The 19,793-nt window shown below is 40.3% G+C and overlaps 1 protein-coding gene across 1 annotated transcript in view; it reads right to left on the bottom strand.

The window, feature by feature from the left end:
- zmat4a (zinc finger, matrin-type 4a) overlaps nt 1-19,793 on the bottom strand; it is a 186,027-nt gene that overhangs the window by 44,149 nt on the left and 122,085 nt on the right. Inside the window, exon 5 of the mRNA XM_085787651.1 lies at nt 10,031-10,252. Coding sequence (XP_085643777.1) covers nt 10,031-10,252 — 222 coding nt within the window. The remainder of the gene's footprint in view (nt 1-10,030; nt 10,253-19,793) is intronic.

Below are 19,793 nucleotides of genomic sequence, written 5' to 3'. Positions count from 1 at the left end.
GTCTTTATATTCCACTAGTTTGAGTTAATTACAGTGATCAATGGCACCGTGTGCCCTCATTACACAGGTCTTTGCTAGAATAAGACTCTTAAATGACACCCGATTCCAAATCGTTCTTTTTACCTTTCAATAGATGATCATTTCACCACCTAACACACTCGTTTGTCACTAGTTTGTCACTTGTTTAGGAACAGCATGCAGGCTCCAAACTAATTAAGCTGAGCATCAGGTTCAATCAGGAGAACCACCTTTATTCCTCATTCATTTACAGTTTATTCTCTTTCTCTAACACCTCTTCCTGTAATCAGCTGATTTCAGGCGTTTTTGGTCGCCATCTCAACGATACAATCACGTTGTCATTGTCACACTGCAAAAACTCAAAATCTTACCAAGAATATATTTGTCTTATTTCCAGTCAAAACAAATCTCATTATACTTGAAATAAGACTCATCACATAACAAGTAGCTCGTTTTTAGACACTTTTTACTTCTTTCAAGCATATTTTCACTTAAAATAATCTGATAGTGGAGCGAGTTTTTCTTTCTTATTACAAGCATAAAAAAAAAACTTGCTTTCACTGGCAGATTTTTCTACTTATTTCAAGTGAAAATTTGTTTGAAACAAGTGAAAATGATCTAAAAACAAGTTAATTTTTCGGCGATGAGTCTTATTTTAAGTGGAAAGAGATTAGTTTTGACTAGAAATGAGACATTTTGACAAGAAATAAGACAAATATTCTTTCATATATTCTGCACAACCCCACCCCCTTTTCATCTAAATCTCTTTATCACATGAATACTCATAAGTATGTAGTTTATAAGTTTATAAACTACATATGAATGGTTATTCATGTGTTATAAATGATGAATTCAGAATTTAAAGCTTCACTAATGCTTACTAGTGTGTACTTATCATAAAGTGTTACCGTGTACTTTTTATGTATTTTATCATTTAGAGATAAAGAGATGTAGCCTACTTTTAAGGAAGATATTAATTCAAATTCGTACATGGAAACTATTATTAGAGCTAGCAGATTTTGCATACAGCAGCCAACCTTCTCTTTTCTTTCTTTCTCAGTTTTGTTACGTCTTTTGTGTTATGAGCATGTGGTGCGCAAGCTGCCAAATGGAACTGCCCTTTTAGGGATTAATGAAGCTGTCTCGAATCTTGAATCTTATTATAAATACATTATAATGGGGGAATCCCAAGACTCTTATATCTCTTTCCTCTCTTGTTTTACACATGAGCCTGCTATAAAAAAAAATGTTAATAATGTTTCTCCAGGTAATGTTTTTGTTCTTTTGTCCACCTCATTTATACAAGTAGACAAGATATTGAATGGCTAAAGAATTACAGCAGGAGAGCATGGTTCTTGTATGAGGCTCATAGGATTCTGATGAGTGGTTTTGAAGCTTTGATTGAGCTGTTTCAACGTTGCTGCCTACCTGAACTCCCAGCTCATTATAAAACTGGCAAAAAGGAGGAGGTACATGTCCAGCTGTGACTTTGGTACATGTCCCCACAAAATTATCATGGAGGAGAGAAATAAAAGTGTTTTTTTTTTTTTAAACCAGGCTGTAGAAAGTTTGTGCTGTAAAGTAGGGCATATTAACATGGGAGTCAATGGGGATTACCTCAGTGTTGGAGCCAGCCTGTAGTCACCACCTACTTCTGTGTTATAGCTTTCAGCCTTTAAGGTGGCTTCCACTTAGTTGTAAAGGAATAATTCAACATTTTGGAAAATTGGCCCCTTGCCATGATCCCTATAGGTTCGTTACCTTTAATTGTTGTTGCAAACTATTTATAGAGCTACGCTACGGACGCTAATGGAATTGCTTGGTTTTATTCATCAAACTCATCAAAAACACAATCCAACCACTCCAAAACACTCTTGTGAACAAGTTGTGACCTGCACATTCACCACGCTATGAGATAATAACGGAACGTTATGAGACAGAATTGATTTCGAAGCAAATGCAGTGGTTTTGCATGAATTTACCTTGAAAGCAACTCTGTCTCGTAATGTTCTGTTATTATCTCATAGCGTGGTGAATGTGCAGGTCACAACTTGTTCACAAGAGCGTTTTGGAGTTGGGTTGTGTATTTGATGAGTTTGAAGAAATACCATGAGCCTTAACTCTGAGCAGCTCACGGCTCTGCTCCACCGTTCTAAAAATAGCTTGCAACGACAATTAAAGGTAACGAACCTAAGGATTATGGCAGTGGGCCAATTTTCCAAAATGTTGAACTATCCCTTTAACTGGATGTAATTTATAAACTGACAACTCTACTGTTATCATGTATTTTCTGTGCTTATGACCTGTAAACTCACCAGGAAACATCTACATACCAATATAAGACTATATACTGTATGATACAATCTGACTGTATCCTGCAGTAATGAGGATATAGTCAGATTGTGATCAGCTCCAATATTTACTGTTATTGTATAATCCAGCACATTTATTCATCTCGTACATCAGGTTTTTGTGTGACAGTTCCCCCTGATCACTTTTCCTTACACATGCTGTGAACACTGGGGAGAGACAGCGCTGATATCAGATTTCTTATCCGCAGATACCCTGAGCTGAAGTAGGATTAAGTACTGGAAGAGGAAAAAGTTAGACTGGTAAATCTCTGGGAAGAAAAAAAACTGCTGAATAAAAGTTCTAAATGTCTCTAAAGTAGTTGGGAACAAGTGACACCGGTGCTGATTCTGAGGTAAAAGGCTGAAAAGGAAAACTGTGGGAAAAAAAGACACCATCATCACCTCATTCAAACCCACTGACTGCAGTGATTACGAGGGGAAAGCGCTTACACAATCTACCCACATAAGTGTCTTCATGGACTATCTACCGCAAATTCATTTTCCATCCCATTTACATTTCTGCAAACATAACAGTCCTCGGCGTGAGGGTAAATGAAACATCCCATGTCCACACTGCGCCGCGCCACGCTAAACTTTGAAGAGAACGAGCAGCAAAACATACAGCATATTGTAACAGAAACAGCAGCCGACTGCAAACTCTGCAGTTATTAGTTATTTGCAGTAAAATGTTAAATTTAGATCAAAATGACTTCAAGTCATTTGAAAAAAAGCACCGGCGAGCAGTTCCATCAATTTTACAGTGTGCTATAAAGCAAGGCTATATTTTCTAATGGAGTTCGGTGGATGTGTATGTACCTCTGCGACCTTTCACTATATACAGACAGCTGCTGTAAAACACTTCAAGATGTAGGCCCAGATTCTTCTTTCTTTAACGTATAGTGGTTGAAGTTATGAGGTGACTAAGTACCAAACAGGGGTTCTTATGTATAAAGTAATTTGCCTTCCTGCATCTCTACCTATTTTTTTTCAAAGTTACTTTGAGTTTAACTCACATTACCATACACATTCTACAAGAAGAAAGAATGATTTACACATTCCTTTCTGTAGGACCTCTGTTGCTAAATTCTCATTTGTCTATCAAGGTGCAGTGCTGTGGAATGATATAAAACATCTTTTAGAATCATGTTTCTCTTTAAATACATTTAAAACCAAGCTCAAACAATACTTACAGACCTAGTCACATCCTTGCATCATTGGGTTTTGTATGTATTTTATTTTTTATTTTGCTATATATATATAGCCTACTAATGGTAAATGTTGTATTTATATATCTGTGTATGAGACGAAGATATGCACTTGTGTGCGTGCATGTGTGATTGAAGAGGGGGGGTATAGGGTGGGGAGGGGGGAGTAAAGTCTTAAGAAAAGTTATTCATAGGTTTAAAAGGGGAGGTCGCTTATAAGCCCATCGGGCTTTATGATCTTTCCTGCACATTTTTTGTCTTTTATTGATCTTGTACTTGTACCAATTGTATGTCTGTTAGTGCAAACAATAAAATAAGAAATTAAAAAATTAAAAAAAAGCTATAAGAGCTAGGTGGTTGCCGTTGAGCATTTGACCCCTGAAGCTTCTCTACAATCCAAACAACAACAGTGCGTTGCTAATGGCCTCTCACTGTGGATGCGAGCCGGCGAGCGTTTACCCTCTCTCTGATTTTTTGCCGTCAGCCCTCCGCGGCCGCATGCGGAAACAATATGCAGAGCGCCGTGGATGACAGAACCTCCTCCTCTATGGGAGCTTTTGAATATTTCATCACATGGCAATCTAAGAGTCAGACCGCAAAATTGAGAAGGACGGCGAGGACGGCGCTCCGGGGTCAGGGAGAGGGAACGGCGAGCACGGCGAGGGCAACGGGAAGCGAGGAAATCAGCGAAAAAAAGCAGATGCTGGGGAAGAAAAAAAGATGAAAGGAGCAAATTTAAAGGAGTGGAAGCTGTGAAGGATGTAAGCAACATCCCCTGCCTCCCCTCTCTCCGTCCTGCCTGCTGCCGTCCCGTCGCCCCCCCCCCAACACCACCACCACCACCATCCTTCCTCCACAGGCTCACAGTGCTGGTTTTGCCTGATAGGATGATTTGCCACTTCATTACTAATTGATAATCGCCGGAGAGAAACGCTCATTAGCCCAAGTGCTGAATGGTGCAGCTAGCGCGCTGACATTTTCAGCTTCTCCGTAATGACTGTGTTGATGTTGGAGAATGTGTCTCCTCCTAACACAGCACAAAAAAACTAAACAAAAAAGAAAAAAAAAACACACGCGGCTGTGGCAAAGAGATGAGGCCGCAGATAGGGACGGCTGGAAGTTAGAGAGTGAAGATGTGGAGAGGAGTTTGGTGCAGAATCATAACCTGTCTGCTGGAAAAATCATAATCACTGCTAACAAGATATTATGTTGTATTATATTATGTTATGCCTGCAGGAACAGCGACAGGAATCCTTTACTAACATCCAAACCTGCACTGATTCTACTCAGATCAATGCTCATATTAAGGGTATAATAGAGGAAGTGTTCACATTGTATTGAACTCCAAAAGAGGGGAAAATGGAGCTGACTTTGCAACACACACTCAGGCAGTTTACACACTCTGATTTCCTCCATCAGCTTCTCACTGTGAGTGATGAGGTCGAACAAGGAAACAATAGTCCTGCTTCTCATTTCCTCCGTGCTCTGCTCTCTGCAGGTGGAGCTCTGCTCGGTCAAAAAAAACCTTGACTCCTGACAGCAGTGTATTACTGAAAGACTTAGTATAGAGTATCTATCTATCTATCTATCTATCTATCTATCTATCTATCTATCTATCTATCTATCTATCTATCTATCTATCTATCTATCTATCTATCTATCTATCTCTGCGTTTCCACTAGGTAGTACCAGCTTGATTTGACTCAGCTTTGGTACCAGGTATTATTCTGGTGGTCATTGCCATTACAGGATAATATGGTCTTTAGAGTAGGTGGTTGTCATAGCGACACCGCTTAATAAATTAAAATTTAATATAGAGTGATCTGTTCATTTTAAAACATGTAGCTATTGATTGAAATGTGGTGATATCTGTAGCCTACATATAGAGCCCTGAGGCAGCGCTGCTGTTCTGTCCAGTACAAACATGAAGCTTCACTTTACATTCAGACAAACTAATGTGGCTGCCACAGTTGTCAATGCAATCAGTGGTCTGCAGTGTTTGCACGTCACCTTTTAGTACCTCTTTACCGAGGTGGTACCAGAAAAGAGGTACCAGGTACCAGCTGGTACAAACGCAAAAAAAAAAAGCTAGAAGAGTCAAGTTGAGCTGGTACCACATAGTCTAAATGTAGCATATCTAGAAAGAAAAATGATGGCAGCCTTGTTTCCATTTCGGGCAAAAACCTTAACAGTAACTCTCAGGCCTGAGCAAACTGCTGCCACATCTGTAATTAACTGCAGGTGACAGGTCTGTTATCAGTGTCTGTGAGCTCTGAAATAAGTTGCAACACGGAAAGAGGTTAAATTAGTCTATAGTGTGTTCACCCAGGTGTTGTGTTTACATCAATGCCAGTTGAAGACTAAACTAATCTGTGTCTGTTGCACAGTCATTTGACCTGAGTGTGAACTAGGGCTGCACGATTATGGCCAAAATGATAATCACGATTATTTTTGTCGATATTGAAATCACGATTATTAATCACGATTATACATTATGTTAGATAAAACATGTTTTTATTGCACTTTCTATTTGAAACAAACAATAGGCTATGTGAACAAGGCTTTCAGTTCAAAATAAAACGTAAAATAAAAATAAATAATAGCCTAAAATAAAAATTTACCGAAGACAAAGGGCTAGCGAAAAATAAATGCCATTGCAGAGTGCAGAGGTGTCATTCTGTACAGTAGCGTACAGATACTTGTGTAAAAAAACAAAAAATAAAAAATAAATCTGGTAGAAGTAGCTGCTGATTCAACTCCTTTACTGAAATAAAAGTAATAAAGTACAGGCTCTGAAATGTAATTTCAAAGTATAGGTAAAACTTAATTTTTGCCATCAATGATACACAGAGATGTGTGGGCAAGAGTCTGTCTAGCATGGACCAAAGCACAGCACGGGTGGTTCAGCAGCAATTTGGAACGAATTAAAAACATTTAATGAACAGACCAAGTGTTTTCACACAGGCAGTGTCCAGCAGGTCAGCCTGGCTCAACTGTGCTGCCACCAAAACGGCCATAGATCGCCGTTACCGGCCGTTATGATCGCAGTCGGAACATTTTAACCTACACGACGTAACATGTAATTAACACCAGCTTCGAGACCACCCCGCAGCCCGACCTCGATCCGATCCAGAGAGACCGGCTGGGACACACACTCTGGACTGTAAACAACATGTAAAGGGAGGATGCGCTTGCTTGTTAGTTAGGCAGCTTCATGAAGCCCTAACCTCTCGTTCGCCCCCTGGTGGTTGGCTGACTATTGGTTGAGAAAGCGCTTGATTTGATATGCAGCACAGCCCGTTTTTTTACATGTTAATAATCGTGACGATCATCTTAATTTAATCATGGCAGCCAAAATCGTGATCGTGATTAAAATTCGATTAATTGTGCAGCCCTAGTGTGAACATCTATAGAACTGTTTCCATTGCTGGTCTCAGTAGGTTTCTGTACAGTGGAAGTGGGTCTTCTATATATGATAACTATATGAATAATGCAGCATCCTTCCTGTTCTACTGCAGTATCTAAGCTACTTCTACTACTACTGAGTGAGACAAACCCTCTTGAGTTTTGGTTTAAAGAGGAACTATGCAAGTCTGCTCGCTTTTCCACTGTTTTGCTAACCCTCCTCTCGGCCATGTGCATTTGTTTACAACGAAGCCGGCGAAAAATCAATAATTTTTTTTTTTGGCTTTTTGCCTTTATTCGATAGTCCACAGTATAGATAGACAGGAAAGGGGGAGGCAGAGAGAGGGGGAATGACATGCAGGAAGGGTCTGCCCGACGCGGGATTCGAACCGGGGACGCCTGCGTTTAGGACTGTAGCCTCTATATGGGGCGGCCGCTCTACCCACTGCGCCACGCACCGCCCCGAAAAATCAATACATTGAGCTGTGGTAGATAACGTTATATAACATATACAATGTTACGACGTGTGTATTTTTGTTGTCTTAACCCTGATAAACAAAAGATTGCTGGTTACAGAGCGCGTTTGTGTCGCGGTGCGCAGAGACGAGAGCTGGGACCGATTAACTACACTGATGTTGCAAGGTTGGTTTTCAGCCGTGAGACGCCAGGTGGAAGGCAGAGGATTCCAAGATGGTGGCGCGCATGAGTGCAGCAGCTTTGGGCTCTCTGGGTCGACACAGAGGCCACTGGCAATTTCGTTGTATTTTCTTTTACAATGACAATAAAGCTTCTATCTTCTATCTTCTAGAGAGCCTCCGATCTCACTCGTAACAAGTCAGAAGTCATGTAGTTAACTATCACAATTAGTCCGGAGCTTTTTAATTAAGGTAAAAATGTTGCATAGCCACAGGAGAAATCCTGCTTAGTTCCTCTTTAAGGATTATCTGACTTTTTGAAAATCAGTTTCACCAGAAGTGGCAGTACATCCCAGCAACAGATTACATATGAACGCAGAGAGCCAAGAGGTGGACGGGTGGTAGTTATGAATTGATAGATAGTAAGAATGTCTACAGTGTCTACAGCCTATGCTGTTTGTATACAGTCTGTATGGATGTGAGCAGTTTCTATGTATGAATGTATCTAACATCTTATTAGAAATCATGTCACTAGGACTCTTGACATTAACAACAATGCAACAATGAAAACACTTTGTTCCAGTGTGCATCAGCCTGGACAGAGAAAATAGACATCATATGCTTAAAAACTCAAGAGCCAGACTGCGACCAGTCAATTTGTCCTTAACCAGCTACACTGACCCTACAAGGCAAAGGAGCAGCCCAGCCTGGAGTTAGGAGTCTGTGTCCAATCAGCTGTGAGGACTTGTTTCTCCCATTCGGTGCGGTCACACACCAATGCCCTTTACAACACCTCTGGGCTCCTTCTGCTCTTCTGGCAGCCGGCCTTCCACGGGCCAGAATAATATTGTGTAATTGTTATTGACATATTGTGACTGGGAGAGGATAAGAAAGAACGTTCCCTCCGTTCTGTGAAATTAACAGCTTGTGACGTGCGGGTGGACTCGGGCTGGAGTCGAGCTGACAGCTCCAGTCAAGAGGGCTGCCCTTCACTTCCACAGGGGAGGAAACGGTCGGAGTTCTCCTCAGATGTGGGGCTCGCTGATCAATAATCCACACATTATTGGCTGCTGCAGCACTCAAGACATCACTAACACAAAAGGCAAAGACGAAAAGTCATCGCTTGGTTTCTCCCTGGTCTCTGACAAGAACCAACAGCAGGGCTCATACCCCACAGCTTCACTGTCATGGTTCAGTCATGTCTGCTCAGTGTGTGAAGTGTTTGCTAACAAATGAGCTTCATAAAGCGATGATGTCAGGTTGTGTTTACAGTCAGAGTTGCTGTTGGTATTGACAACAATGTGTCAGTTTGTGAATACTTTCCAACACACAGTGATGTTGAACAATTCCTTTTTAAATATGCTCCAGTAATTGTTGCTTTTGTTTTCACAGATTTACCAGCTTTGTTATTTTGCTGGCAAAAAACAAGAAAAAAGTATGCCATATTGTGTGTCTGTGTTTCAAATGGTGTGTCTCTATTAATATAAAATAGAAAAACTTCTGTTATGTGGGTTATTTATTTCCTTTAAAAACTCATATTCCCACAGTCACATCAATGAACCTCTGCCAAGAATCTGAATGGAAATGGAGCAATAAAAACAGAAGAATGTTAACAAGAAGGAAAAGTCCCAAGATTATTCTATATCTATTGTCTCTTCGTAAAAATGTAATCAACTTATAATTTTAACACTACTTAATTTTCTGTTGTTTATTCCATATTTGTAATGAGAACTGTTGGTGCAAATGTCTTGATACTAAAAGCTAAAAAGAAAAAAAAGTAATAAATAAACTGCCTGAAGCCATACCTCAAAACACATCAGTTTTCTAACCAATAACAATGAGACATGTCATTGATCGCTGGGGGGAAGGTCCTGGTCAGTAGTAAGGGTCGGTCATTGAACAGGAGCTCTGGGGCAAATATGATGTCATGAACTTCATGAACCACAATGTTCATCCTGTTTCTCCACCACCACCACTACATCCACCCCCCCCTGTTCAATACAGCATATCATACTGTGGGGGAGAAGCCCTGCAGTATAGGAACACATTATTACTACCTTTCCATGACTCTTTTTGACTATTTTCTTTTCATTACACAAAATAAAAAGTTGGATTTATTGGCAATTCATGCATTTTTTGCAATTTGCCACATTCAAAGAGTGTGGGAATTTTCCATATAAATGAACATCTGTTACACGATGTTGATTAAGCCCAACACTGCCAAGTAAATCTGTCTGTAATTGACAGTATACTGGAGTTTTAAATCTGGCGTCCGTGGCAACATTCCGGCACTGGCACGGCATTGGTGTTGATTAAGACAGGAGCAATCATGGAGTACAGCTGTGAAACCTTGGAAACATCTGTGAAAATATCTCTTTTGTGTTTTTGTATCAATAAAAAGTGCAGTAACTCATACCTTTCATCTCTCCCATGTCCAGGGTTTTGCCCAGCTGCTCCAGCAGGTCTGCTCTGGCCGCGTTCTTCTTGTGCTTTTTGCCATCGTAATGTTGCTGAGCCATGCCCGGATTGTTGAACCAAGCGTTACATAGCTGGCAGTAGCGGTCTGAGTCCCGGCGCTGTCGCGGAGAGGTCATGGGAGATGTTTCTGGGGAGCTCTTTACAGGACTGGGAGACGCCTCTGAAGAAAGACAACATAACACTGATGTCAGGCTGTGATGTCTTTTTTTTTTTTTTTTTTACAGTTTTTACCCCTTCAAAAGGACACATATACAAGCTCACACATATATAAATGCATACATAGACGAAGGAAAGCATTTAAAGTAGAAGACTGAAATAATTAACCAATCAGATTTTGATTTACAGTGGGTAGGACCAAGAAATTATTGCATGGCACCTTCTCAAGGGCCAAGATTTGCTGCGAGATGTTCTTCTGTGTTTATATCATACATCCAATGGTTTACAACGACGAATGAACATCTCGCGCATACTACTACAAGGCTAAAAACAGAGACCAAATTATTTTTTTTCCGAACAACTTTTTCATGTGGCGGCTTCAGGACACTTGGGTCAGTACTGATGAGCAGTATGGAGGTATTTGGATAGTGTGTGTTTTGGATGATTCAAAAGTGAACTCTATCTGCCGCCATTATATGAAAATCCGTTGCCAGCCAGACCCCCCCTGGAACTCCAAAAGCGTTTGTTGCTTTTCTTCAAAAGTTTTCCAAACCCTTCCTTGGCATGATGGTGAGTAGAAAAATGGTGAATGATCAATTTTGGGTGAAGTATCCCTTTAACAGCGCTGCAGATAAACATTTTAGAATCCAAGAGGGAAGTGCGATTCCATCATTAGGAGCAAAACTATTGAAAGACATTTCAAAGTTGATGCCAATCATGCATGACTTTCCCTCCTTTTTTTCCACCTGACAAGCCTTCCTCCTGGGCTCCTGCTGGATCTGTTAGCCTTACTAATTTGACAAAGTCAGCCCAGCATCATCAAAATTCAGACACACATCTCCGGAGCTACAGAGAGATTTAAAACTTCTGGTGACACCAGAGTTAACTCCCAGCTGGATGGGATTCTTGCCCACAACAACAAAGTCAGGCAAGAACAGGGAGCAGCTCATCAACTCCATTGTGTTTCTGGGGAGGCAAGAGTTTGCAATCAGAGCACATGACAAGAGCAGGGACTCAAAGAGAAAACAAAGGGATCATCTATATGTTCAAATATCCCCCTGCACTGTCATCTTGATACTGCAGGTGCATTTTTGGGCACATCAAGCTAAATCTAAATTGCAATATTTTAAATTTTTACCCATTATTTTAAAGAGACCCCGAGGAGTTTGCTTTTGGTTATAAAAGAGTCTCATATTAATGTGGAAGAATCTACATTACCCACACTTTGGGCCCATTTTTGATGAACATATCGCTTTGTCTTTATAGTTATTTTGATATTATTATTAGTGGTCGGTCGACTCACCCAGCATTTCCTAGTTTCGGTTTCCCAGACGCTGCCCGGTGCGTCATGGGAATAACGTTGCTGAATCGCTGTTCATGGTTGGAACTACGACGTATCTGATCGTCTTCCAACCTCTGACTTTCATTCTTGATCAATGAAAACATTCTTGGCAAATGTTTTTGCTTTCTCAGAATTTCACCTTGCGTGCAGAGGCTCATGGGAAATGTAGTTTTGCTTTCCAAAAGTCCTCGTTGTCCCTTTAACCTATTTTATTCCGCACTTTACTTATTTTTTTCAGCAGTGTATTACTGAATGACTTATACTGTAGAGATTCTATCTATCTATCTATCTATCTATCTATCTATCTATCTATCTATCTATCTATCTATCTATCTATCTATCTATCTATCTATCTATCTATCTATCTATCTATCTATCTATCCATCTATCCATCCATCCATCCATCCATCCATCCATCCATCCATCCATCCATCCATCCATCCATCCATCCATCCATCCATCCATCCATCCATCCATCCATCCATCCATCCATCCATCCATCCATCCATCCACAGTGCAATTGCAGAAGTCATGACTGAGGCCATGAAGGATGAAGTGAGCAAACACCTGATATGTTGTAATTACAGTAAGTCGTTCTTTTGGATTCTTGTACTTTTGTTTTTTTAGTATTAGTATACGTATGCAATCTACATAATTACCTAATAATCTACAATAAACCATCCTGTTACTTGTGTTGTGTGTCTGGTCTAGTTTTGAGCTGAAGCTCCAGCTCTAACTCAGTGTTACTTCACTCAGAGCTGCATTTGGCTGGTGCACACAATTACCACCATGTTACAGTAAATTCTTGAAATGTTTATGTGTGTATGCCAGAAAGGCAACTGAAACCTGAGAGGACAGCGTGTTTTCCAAGTCAAAAACATGAAAAACGCTGCTTTAGAACAAAACAAAACAAAAGCAGCTACTACTGCAAACTGTTTTAAAAGACATATTTTTAAGTGAAGTGAATTATTTAACGATAGACTGAGTCCGTAGGCTTCTAACGGCCGTGTCAACACCATCACAAACGCGAGTGGGCTTTTTTTAAGCAAAGATTTGTAGCCAGCAGACAGAGATCAATATAAGGGCTTTAATGAGCACTGATCAGCAGTAACGTAACAATGAGTGCGGCCCCGCTAGCGCAGCACACTGCAATAACAAGCTGTTATCTCCATTAAATGCCTGAAGAGGAAAACCTAAATTCTACTTGGCAAACGGAATAAAGAGCCTGCTCTTCCCGTGGCTGCCCACTTGTGCCTTCATGCATGGATGACAGCATTAACCCCGAACGAGTGCCGCGTTGCGCCGAGCGCTCCCCCGACACAAAACGGCACTATCAGCTTAATCAGTTTTAACACTCCAGTGCTCGGCCCACCCCAAGTCAACATTTAGTTTTGTCCCATTACGTTCCATTACACCAGTCAACATTTCAAAATGGCAACTCCAGTGGAAAACACAGGGAGAGAGAGAAAGAGAGAGAGAATGTATAGAACCTGAAGTGTAAGCTTTTTCTTTTGTTTTCCCCTCTCAGGTCTGTTCTTCAGTGAGTCAGAGCGGAGCCATAGGCGCAGCAGCCATACAGTTTACATTTGCATTTACATCTCCACATACAGCACTTGGCTGACGGTCTCATCCACAGCAACCGAGGCTATTATGTAGGATTTGAATCTGTGACTTTGTGGTTATAGGGTGACCTCTCCAACTAATAGGCCAATGTAAACTGTCAGGCTTGATCAAATCACTGCGGGCGCCTTTGCAAGGGGGGGTCAGAGGTCGGCTACAGAAACAGCAGCCCCGGAGCTCTTATGGATTTAATGCCTTGCTCAAAGGAAAGTAGCTGTTGGGAGGGGAGGGGGTGGGCATGTGCCATAATTAAACAACTGCATCCAAGAACTCTTAGCAGCCATTTTATGAGCAACCTCACATACAGGAGGAGATTCACTTGTTCTTTACTTGTCAGGTTTAAAAAAATCTGTTTTCTGATTCATATAAGAAATATTAAGGCACTTAAAACTGCCAACTCTTATCTGTAGGAGGTACAGGGGTGACACGATTGAGTTGTATAAACTTTTCCATAAAATATATGATTCCAAAGTGGAGCCGGTTGTTAGTTTCTGGAACAATCGGTATGAACTAAGAGGGAACTCCTTCCAAAAAGGTGTTGTGACAAAAGAAAACATTTTTTTGCACTTAGGGCTGTAAAAGTATGGAATGAGCTTCCTGAGGATGTAGTGCAGCTCCGTCAGTGAACTCTTTTAGAAATAGACTTGATCATTTCTGGTCAAATAAGGATTTTTTATATAATTGTAAAGCAAGGTTATGAAATTGTAGCCTTGGTTTTTTATTTGTTTGTTTGGTTTGTTGTTGTTTTTCTTTGATGTAATGTGGAAGATTATTTTTCGGAGTATTCTGATATGTACTTAAGTGATATTAAGTATGGGTTATTGAAGTTTCTAATGGCATATTTGTGTTTATTTCCTGTATGTTGTCATTATTTCCAGTCTGATGTATCCTGTATCAGATGTATTTTCATTCAATATTGATCTTCATCTGAAAGATACAATATCGATTCATAAAATCCTTAGATCGATCCCTATGCCAACGAGACTAACAGGGCTGGTCACAGAGCAGCGTGAGATCTATGATCATGCTGCTGTTTACATTTTGTTGTGTACATTCACTGCTGAAGTGTACACATTGATTGCACACACACACTAACATTATCACACAACTGTAGAGTTGCATTGTTTACTTCTGGAGTGCATGTTAATTAAATGTGCATTCATGTAACTGCTTCTGGGTCCATTTTTAACATTGATATTCTTAATAATAAACCAGGTTGGAGAGTTCCGTCTTTGTACGATTTGCAGCATTAGTTCTGTGAAAATCTCTTTCATAACCAGGACAAATTGGTATTTAAAACTGTAATAGCTCTAAATGAATATCAAATTGAATTGAATCAGGACCTTGTGAATCAGAATCAAATCAAAGCAGTAAACCAGCAGCGATACCCAGCCTTACTTGTCAGTCGAGAGAAGAAATAGAATAATGCTGCATCAAACCAGTTTAGACACCTCTGGTATATAAGACATGAACTGGAAAGAACATTTCTTGGTTCCAACAATAACAATCAGTCAATTACCAGGAAGTGCAGAGACAGGGATGACAGGATGTGAAAGGGAGAATTAAGAGGCTGCGAGAAACTCAAAGAGGCTGAAATATTTACTGCTTATGGAGACGACGAATAAGGCAGAGAATAAAAAGGGAGGAAAAGACTCGAGGACAACAAGACGACACTCTCGGCTCTGACAGGGTGGTTACTTTTTCATGTTTGGTTTGTTTGTTCCTTTGTCTGCAGGATCACCCCAAAAACAGGACACGAGTTAGAGAAGAACACACACTTTAGAGAGCCTTTAGTTCTGCTTACAACTGAAGTGGTGTGGATCCAATCAAAGGGCCAGATCCAGACCCAGCAATTATTGAAATGGGCCATGTCCATGAAGTCAGTAGCTGTGTTTGGTCCATTTATAGCTTACTGAGGCTTGGCTTATCACATTGACTCTGGGTATTTTAATTCAATTTAAGGATCAGCAGAAAATGTCTAATTGGTACTTTTTTTTTTGGTGAAAGGTGAAAATTGGATTTATAAAGGCAGTTTATTATGCGTCAATAACAAGTTTGACAAAAGACTCTGATAATTAATGAAATATAAGTGTCAAAATCACCAATTCAGAGAATGCTCCTCAATTTAGTATCACATCACTGAAACACTGGACTCATGAGAGTTTAAATAAGCATGAAAACGGATGCAGCAGGCTCAGAAGTATTGTATTTTTCTTCCTCTACCTCAAAATCTGGCACCACAGTTAAGCTAGAATGTGTAATGCCAGTGCAAGCTAATGTAGTCTTGAGTCTCTAGCCCCAAGCAGAGACAAGGAGAGGCTGCAGAGGTGTGGCAACACCACAACTAACCACTTCTAACTCCACAACCCAGATTTTTCTCATTTTCTGGTTCGATATGTGATCTCCTTGAAGGTCTTCTTGTTTACACTAACTCCTACGGGAAATATCTTGCTCTTTAACTAGTAAATAACTGCCTCTGTCTGCTGTTTCATGCTGGAGCAGGAGGTGGAAGGAGAGGGTTGTTTTTTTTTTTTACTGCCAGGCAGCTACTGTGATGAGCGCAGTGAGAATAAACAAAAAAAAAAGTTTGGTTCCCAGACTCTTTGTGTTGATTATTCAACACAAAGAATTAAAGACAAAAACTTTGAAATGAACTGAAGGGAACTGCCAAGTCTGGTAATTATTTTCTCTGAGGTTGTCCCACAAGTGAGTTCTCTCAGAGTAATTCAATCTGTTGTTAATATAAAAATATTGATTAGTGCAGTTAAACAAAGCCATATTTCAGACCGTATGTCCACTATCCACCTCAACCACAGTAAGGTCTTATACTGTAAACAGGCAGATGTCGATTTTAAAGGCAGTTGAGTGAAATAAACATCACCTGTGTTCAGAAACTGAGCTTTAAAATGAGCTGTAAGGACTTCTGTAACTTTATGATGTCATAATGCAGCAGTCCTTACCCCCAGCCGTTCCCTAAGCCCCGCCTACTTGGACCCACCATCCAGTCTTGCAGGAATTGGTTTCTCTGAGCGTTAATGTGACATCTCTTCCTCAGAAGAGTGGTAGCCAATCAGAAGAGAGGCTCAGAGTCTCCTCTCCTCTGATTGGCTGACACCGACTGGCTGTAACAAGCGCTCCAGAGAAAAGCCTGAGAGTAGAGATGTAAAACTGAGATGTTTTCCTGTTCTTATAACCACTAATATATCTCCTTATGGATTTATTTGAACATTGTAAAATATGGGACCTTTAAAATAGCTGCAAATAAGATAGTCTAGATTGTTAGAGGACTTATTGGTCAAATATGAAATATTGCTCACTAGTTGAGAGGAAATGAGAAACAAAGAGGAGAAACTCCGGCAAATAATTTTCCCCAAATACTCAGGAATTAAAGGGGGGCAATTTCAGGATGTGAGCGAAGATCGTTTATCATCATCATCCCTTCAGCACTGTGTAACCACCCCCTAATTCTCATGGCTTTTACATCACAGTGCACCGGCCACTAGATTCACCTTAAGTCTTTACATTCAAGGTGGCAGGCTGTGTTATTACATGATGGCTCTCTGGTCTCATTGATAGCCCAGAAGCCATACTGTAGAAAGAAATAAAACCATTTCCTCTCATTAAGTGCATCATTAAGCCGTACTGTTTAACACCCCTCTGTGCTTTGATTGAGGGTTCAGCTGAGATCAGAAGGTGCAGCTCATTGCCATCGCCGAGAGGCAGATGGTCTCAGCTCGCCGTGCGGATGGTAAACTTGGGGAAAAGTACATCGCTTCTCTATATCATAGGCTTAAGCACCGGCAAGATAAAAATGGGCCATATTCTGCTGCACATAGATGAATTGATGGGTTTTGGAATCACTGCATTCAGCCTGAAGAACACACTAAAACCACAAAGGGAGAACTGCAGCTTTTTCCTGAAGCCTCAAATAGTTTTTTCTTTTTTTTGACATTGATGTCTGAAAGGAACATTTTTGAATAGAATTATTAGTACACCAGGGTATGAATCATCACAGCCTGATGTTCTTGATTTACCATCAAGTCAATAAGACAGTACACATGCCACATTCACAGTGACGCCTTGTAGCTGGTTAGTGACCTAACGTGAGAGGGGAGAGCTCTGCCTGTTGGAGAAACTGAACCAATCCAGCACACAGACTTCTTCAGTTTCAGATGAGAGACACTTTAATGTTAAATTTATTTCAAGGGTCTAATCCAGTGTTTTTCAACCTTGGGGTCGGGACCCCATGTTGGGTCGCCTGAAGTTCAAATGGGGTCGCCTGAAATGTCTAGTAATTGATTAAAAAAATACTAATAATTTTTTTTTTTTTAATTATCATTCTTTTTTAAAGAAGACTACTACTACTTTCACTTTCTCAAATATAAATCGAGTCAAAATAAAATGCAGCATATAAAAATATGTGAGCTGGCACATCTTGATTGACAGGGTCACCAGAAATTGTGATGTCAAAATGGGGTCGTGAGCCAAAAAAGGTTGGGAACCACTGGTCTAATCAGTGTGGAACCTGGAACCGAAACATGAATGTGCTTGAAATGTAACTTCACGCAGGCAACACTTGGATATCACCCATATACTGTATGTTGTAGTCAAAGTCAAAATGTGGTCGAGTCAGACATGGCCAGAAGTTGGGCATGCACAAACCCTGAAGGCAACTATAATAATGATATATTTATATTCAAATATGAACAGTATAAATAGTAAAATGGCATAAAACAAAACTAAAAGTCTAATGGCACCACCAGCCCCCGGTAAAGTTTGAAACATTCATTGTTCAGAAAAGCACACATACATAAATACTACTACTTAAAAAAACAAGGTAGGAGACAGGTGGATAAAAGATAAAAGAAATCAGACAGGATTCAAACAGTAGGACTACAAACCCTGTCAGCCTCACTGTAGAACTGCTGTAAAATCCTGTGGATGCTTATATTTTCCTCCAAGAACTACACACAGTACAGTATGGCTCATCTGACTGACACCTCTATTTTAATCTGTATTGTACCCAGTACTGTATGTCTCTACTGCTAAATTCTTCTGTCTCCACAGCTGCACCGTGTGGAAGTTAAAGTGATTCAGACGGAGCCTTCCCTGCTCCTCAGTAAACATTTTCTGTGGCAGTAATTAGTCACATTCCCATCACTTAGTGTTTGTCTCAGGGGAGATGCGTTCCGCTTTTGTTTGATGAAAATCTTACATCGCAAAAGGCAGCTTTACATAAACAGCCGTATTTTCATTTTCATTTTCATGCAAATACATTTTACAAACTACACCACAGTGTTTGTTTTGACGAGGACTTGAGACCAACAGGAGTTGTGATGTGCTGATGAGGTGCTGCTGCGGTAAACACCGTCAGATTGCTTGGACTTTACGCTGCTCTGTGTTAGATAGCGTGTGGGTTTGTCAGCTGTCAGTTTAAAGCTCATTGTAATTTATTTATTTATTCAGTCCTTTTATTTGCTGTTTTATGCTTCAGGACTGTGAAGTGCAGATTTTGCTCATCCCTAACCAGCTCCGTTAATGGCAGAAAACTGGAAATCCATAAACAATCACATCGACGGTAAAACTTTCCTTTCATCTCCTCAAAGGAAGAAAGAGATACACTCTCCGTGTGTCCTCCTAATGCAACAGTTAGGCTAATTTCTCAGCTCATGTAGCACATGTCAATTTGCCTGCACTAGCTCCATGTGGTTTTGCATGCAGAGAGAAGCAGTACAAAGTGGACCTATTTAAAGTGAATCTGAGGAAATTCAGCATCTGTGGAAAAAAAGGAGATCAAAGTGCTCTGAATCCATGCACTTATCTCTTCCTACAATGATGCTTCCTTTTGCACTACTCACCCCCCCCCATATACCCCCAGCCCCATGCCTACAAACCATCTCTGTAGCTCATATTTTCACTTTTTCTCTGAGGACGAATCTGTGCGAGCTGTGCTGTACGATCTCCTTGATTTACATTTCTGCAGATGTTTCACCCTCAACAAGAACTACCTGTGGGTCATCTGGGTGCCTGATCAAGTCCTTGAGATTTGTATAAGGTCAAAGCTTTACAAAGCTCAAGGTAAGAAGTCGTTTTTAAAATCAAGGGACTTAAATTGGTGGGGAGAAAAAACGTTAGAACTTTACTATAGAGACTGTTTAAAACCTTCACAAAATAGAATGCAATCTTTGTACCACTCTCGACTCGGCTTCAATAGACCACAGACTGAGTAGGGCCTATGTTCACCAATTTAGTTTAGCATGTTAGCATACTATGGAATTTCTACTTTTCATAACTAAACACAATACAAAGTACTGCTTGAGTGATAGAAATGCCATTAGTTTTGCAGGTACTTTAACAAAGTTATGTGGTAATGGTGAAATTAGTATTAGCATTAGCATTGCAGTCAACACAGGCAGTTTGTCTGTAGCGTAGCAAGCATGGTTAAAACAGCGTTTAGCATGCTAGCTAAACTGTCTCGGCTAATGTTTTTCGGGAAACCTTTTTGTTAAATACTACATTAGTCTATAAAAGCTTTTCCACCATAAATTCTCAAATAGTAGCCCTGGCTTTTATTTCCTTTAAC

This window comes from Trachurus japonicus, chromosome 9 (genome assembly GCF_045865225.1).
Source record: "Trachurus japonicus isolate A0001 chromosome 9, Traja_1.0".
Lineage (NCBI taxonomy): Eukaryota > Metazoa > Chordata > Actinopteri > Carangiformes > Carangidae > Trachurus > Trachurus japonicus.
Note: the sequence above shows the minus strand (reverse complement) of the source record. Positions and strands in the feature narration are given on the sequence as shown.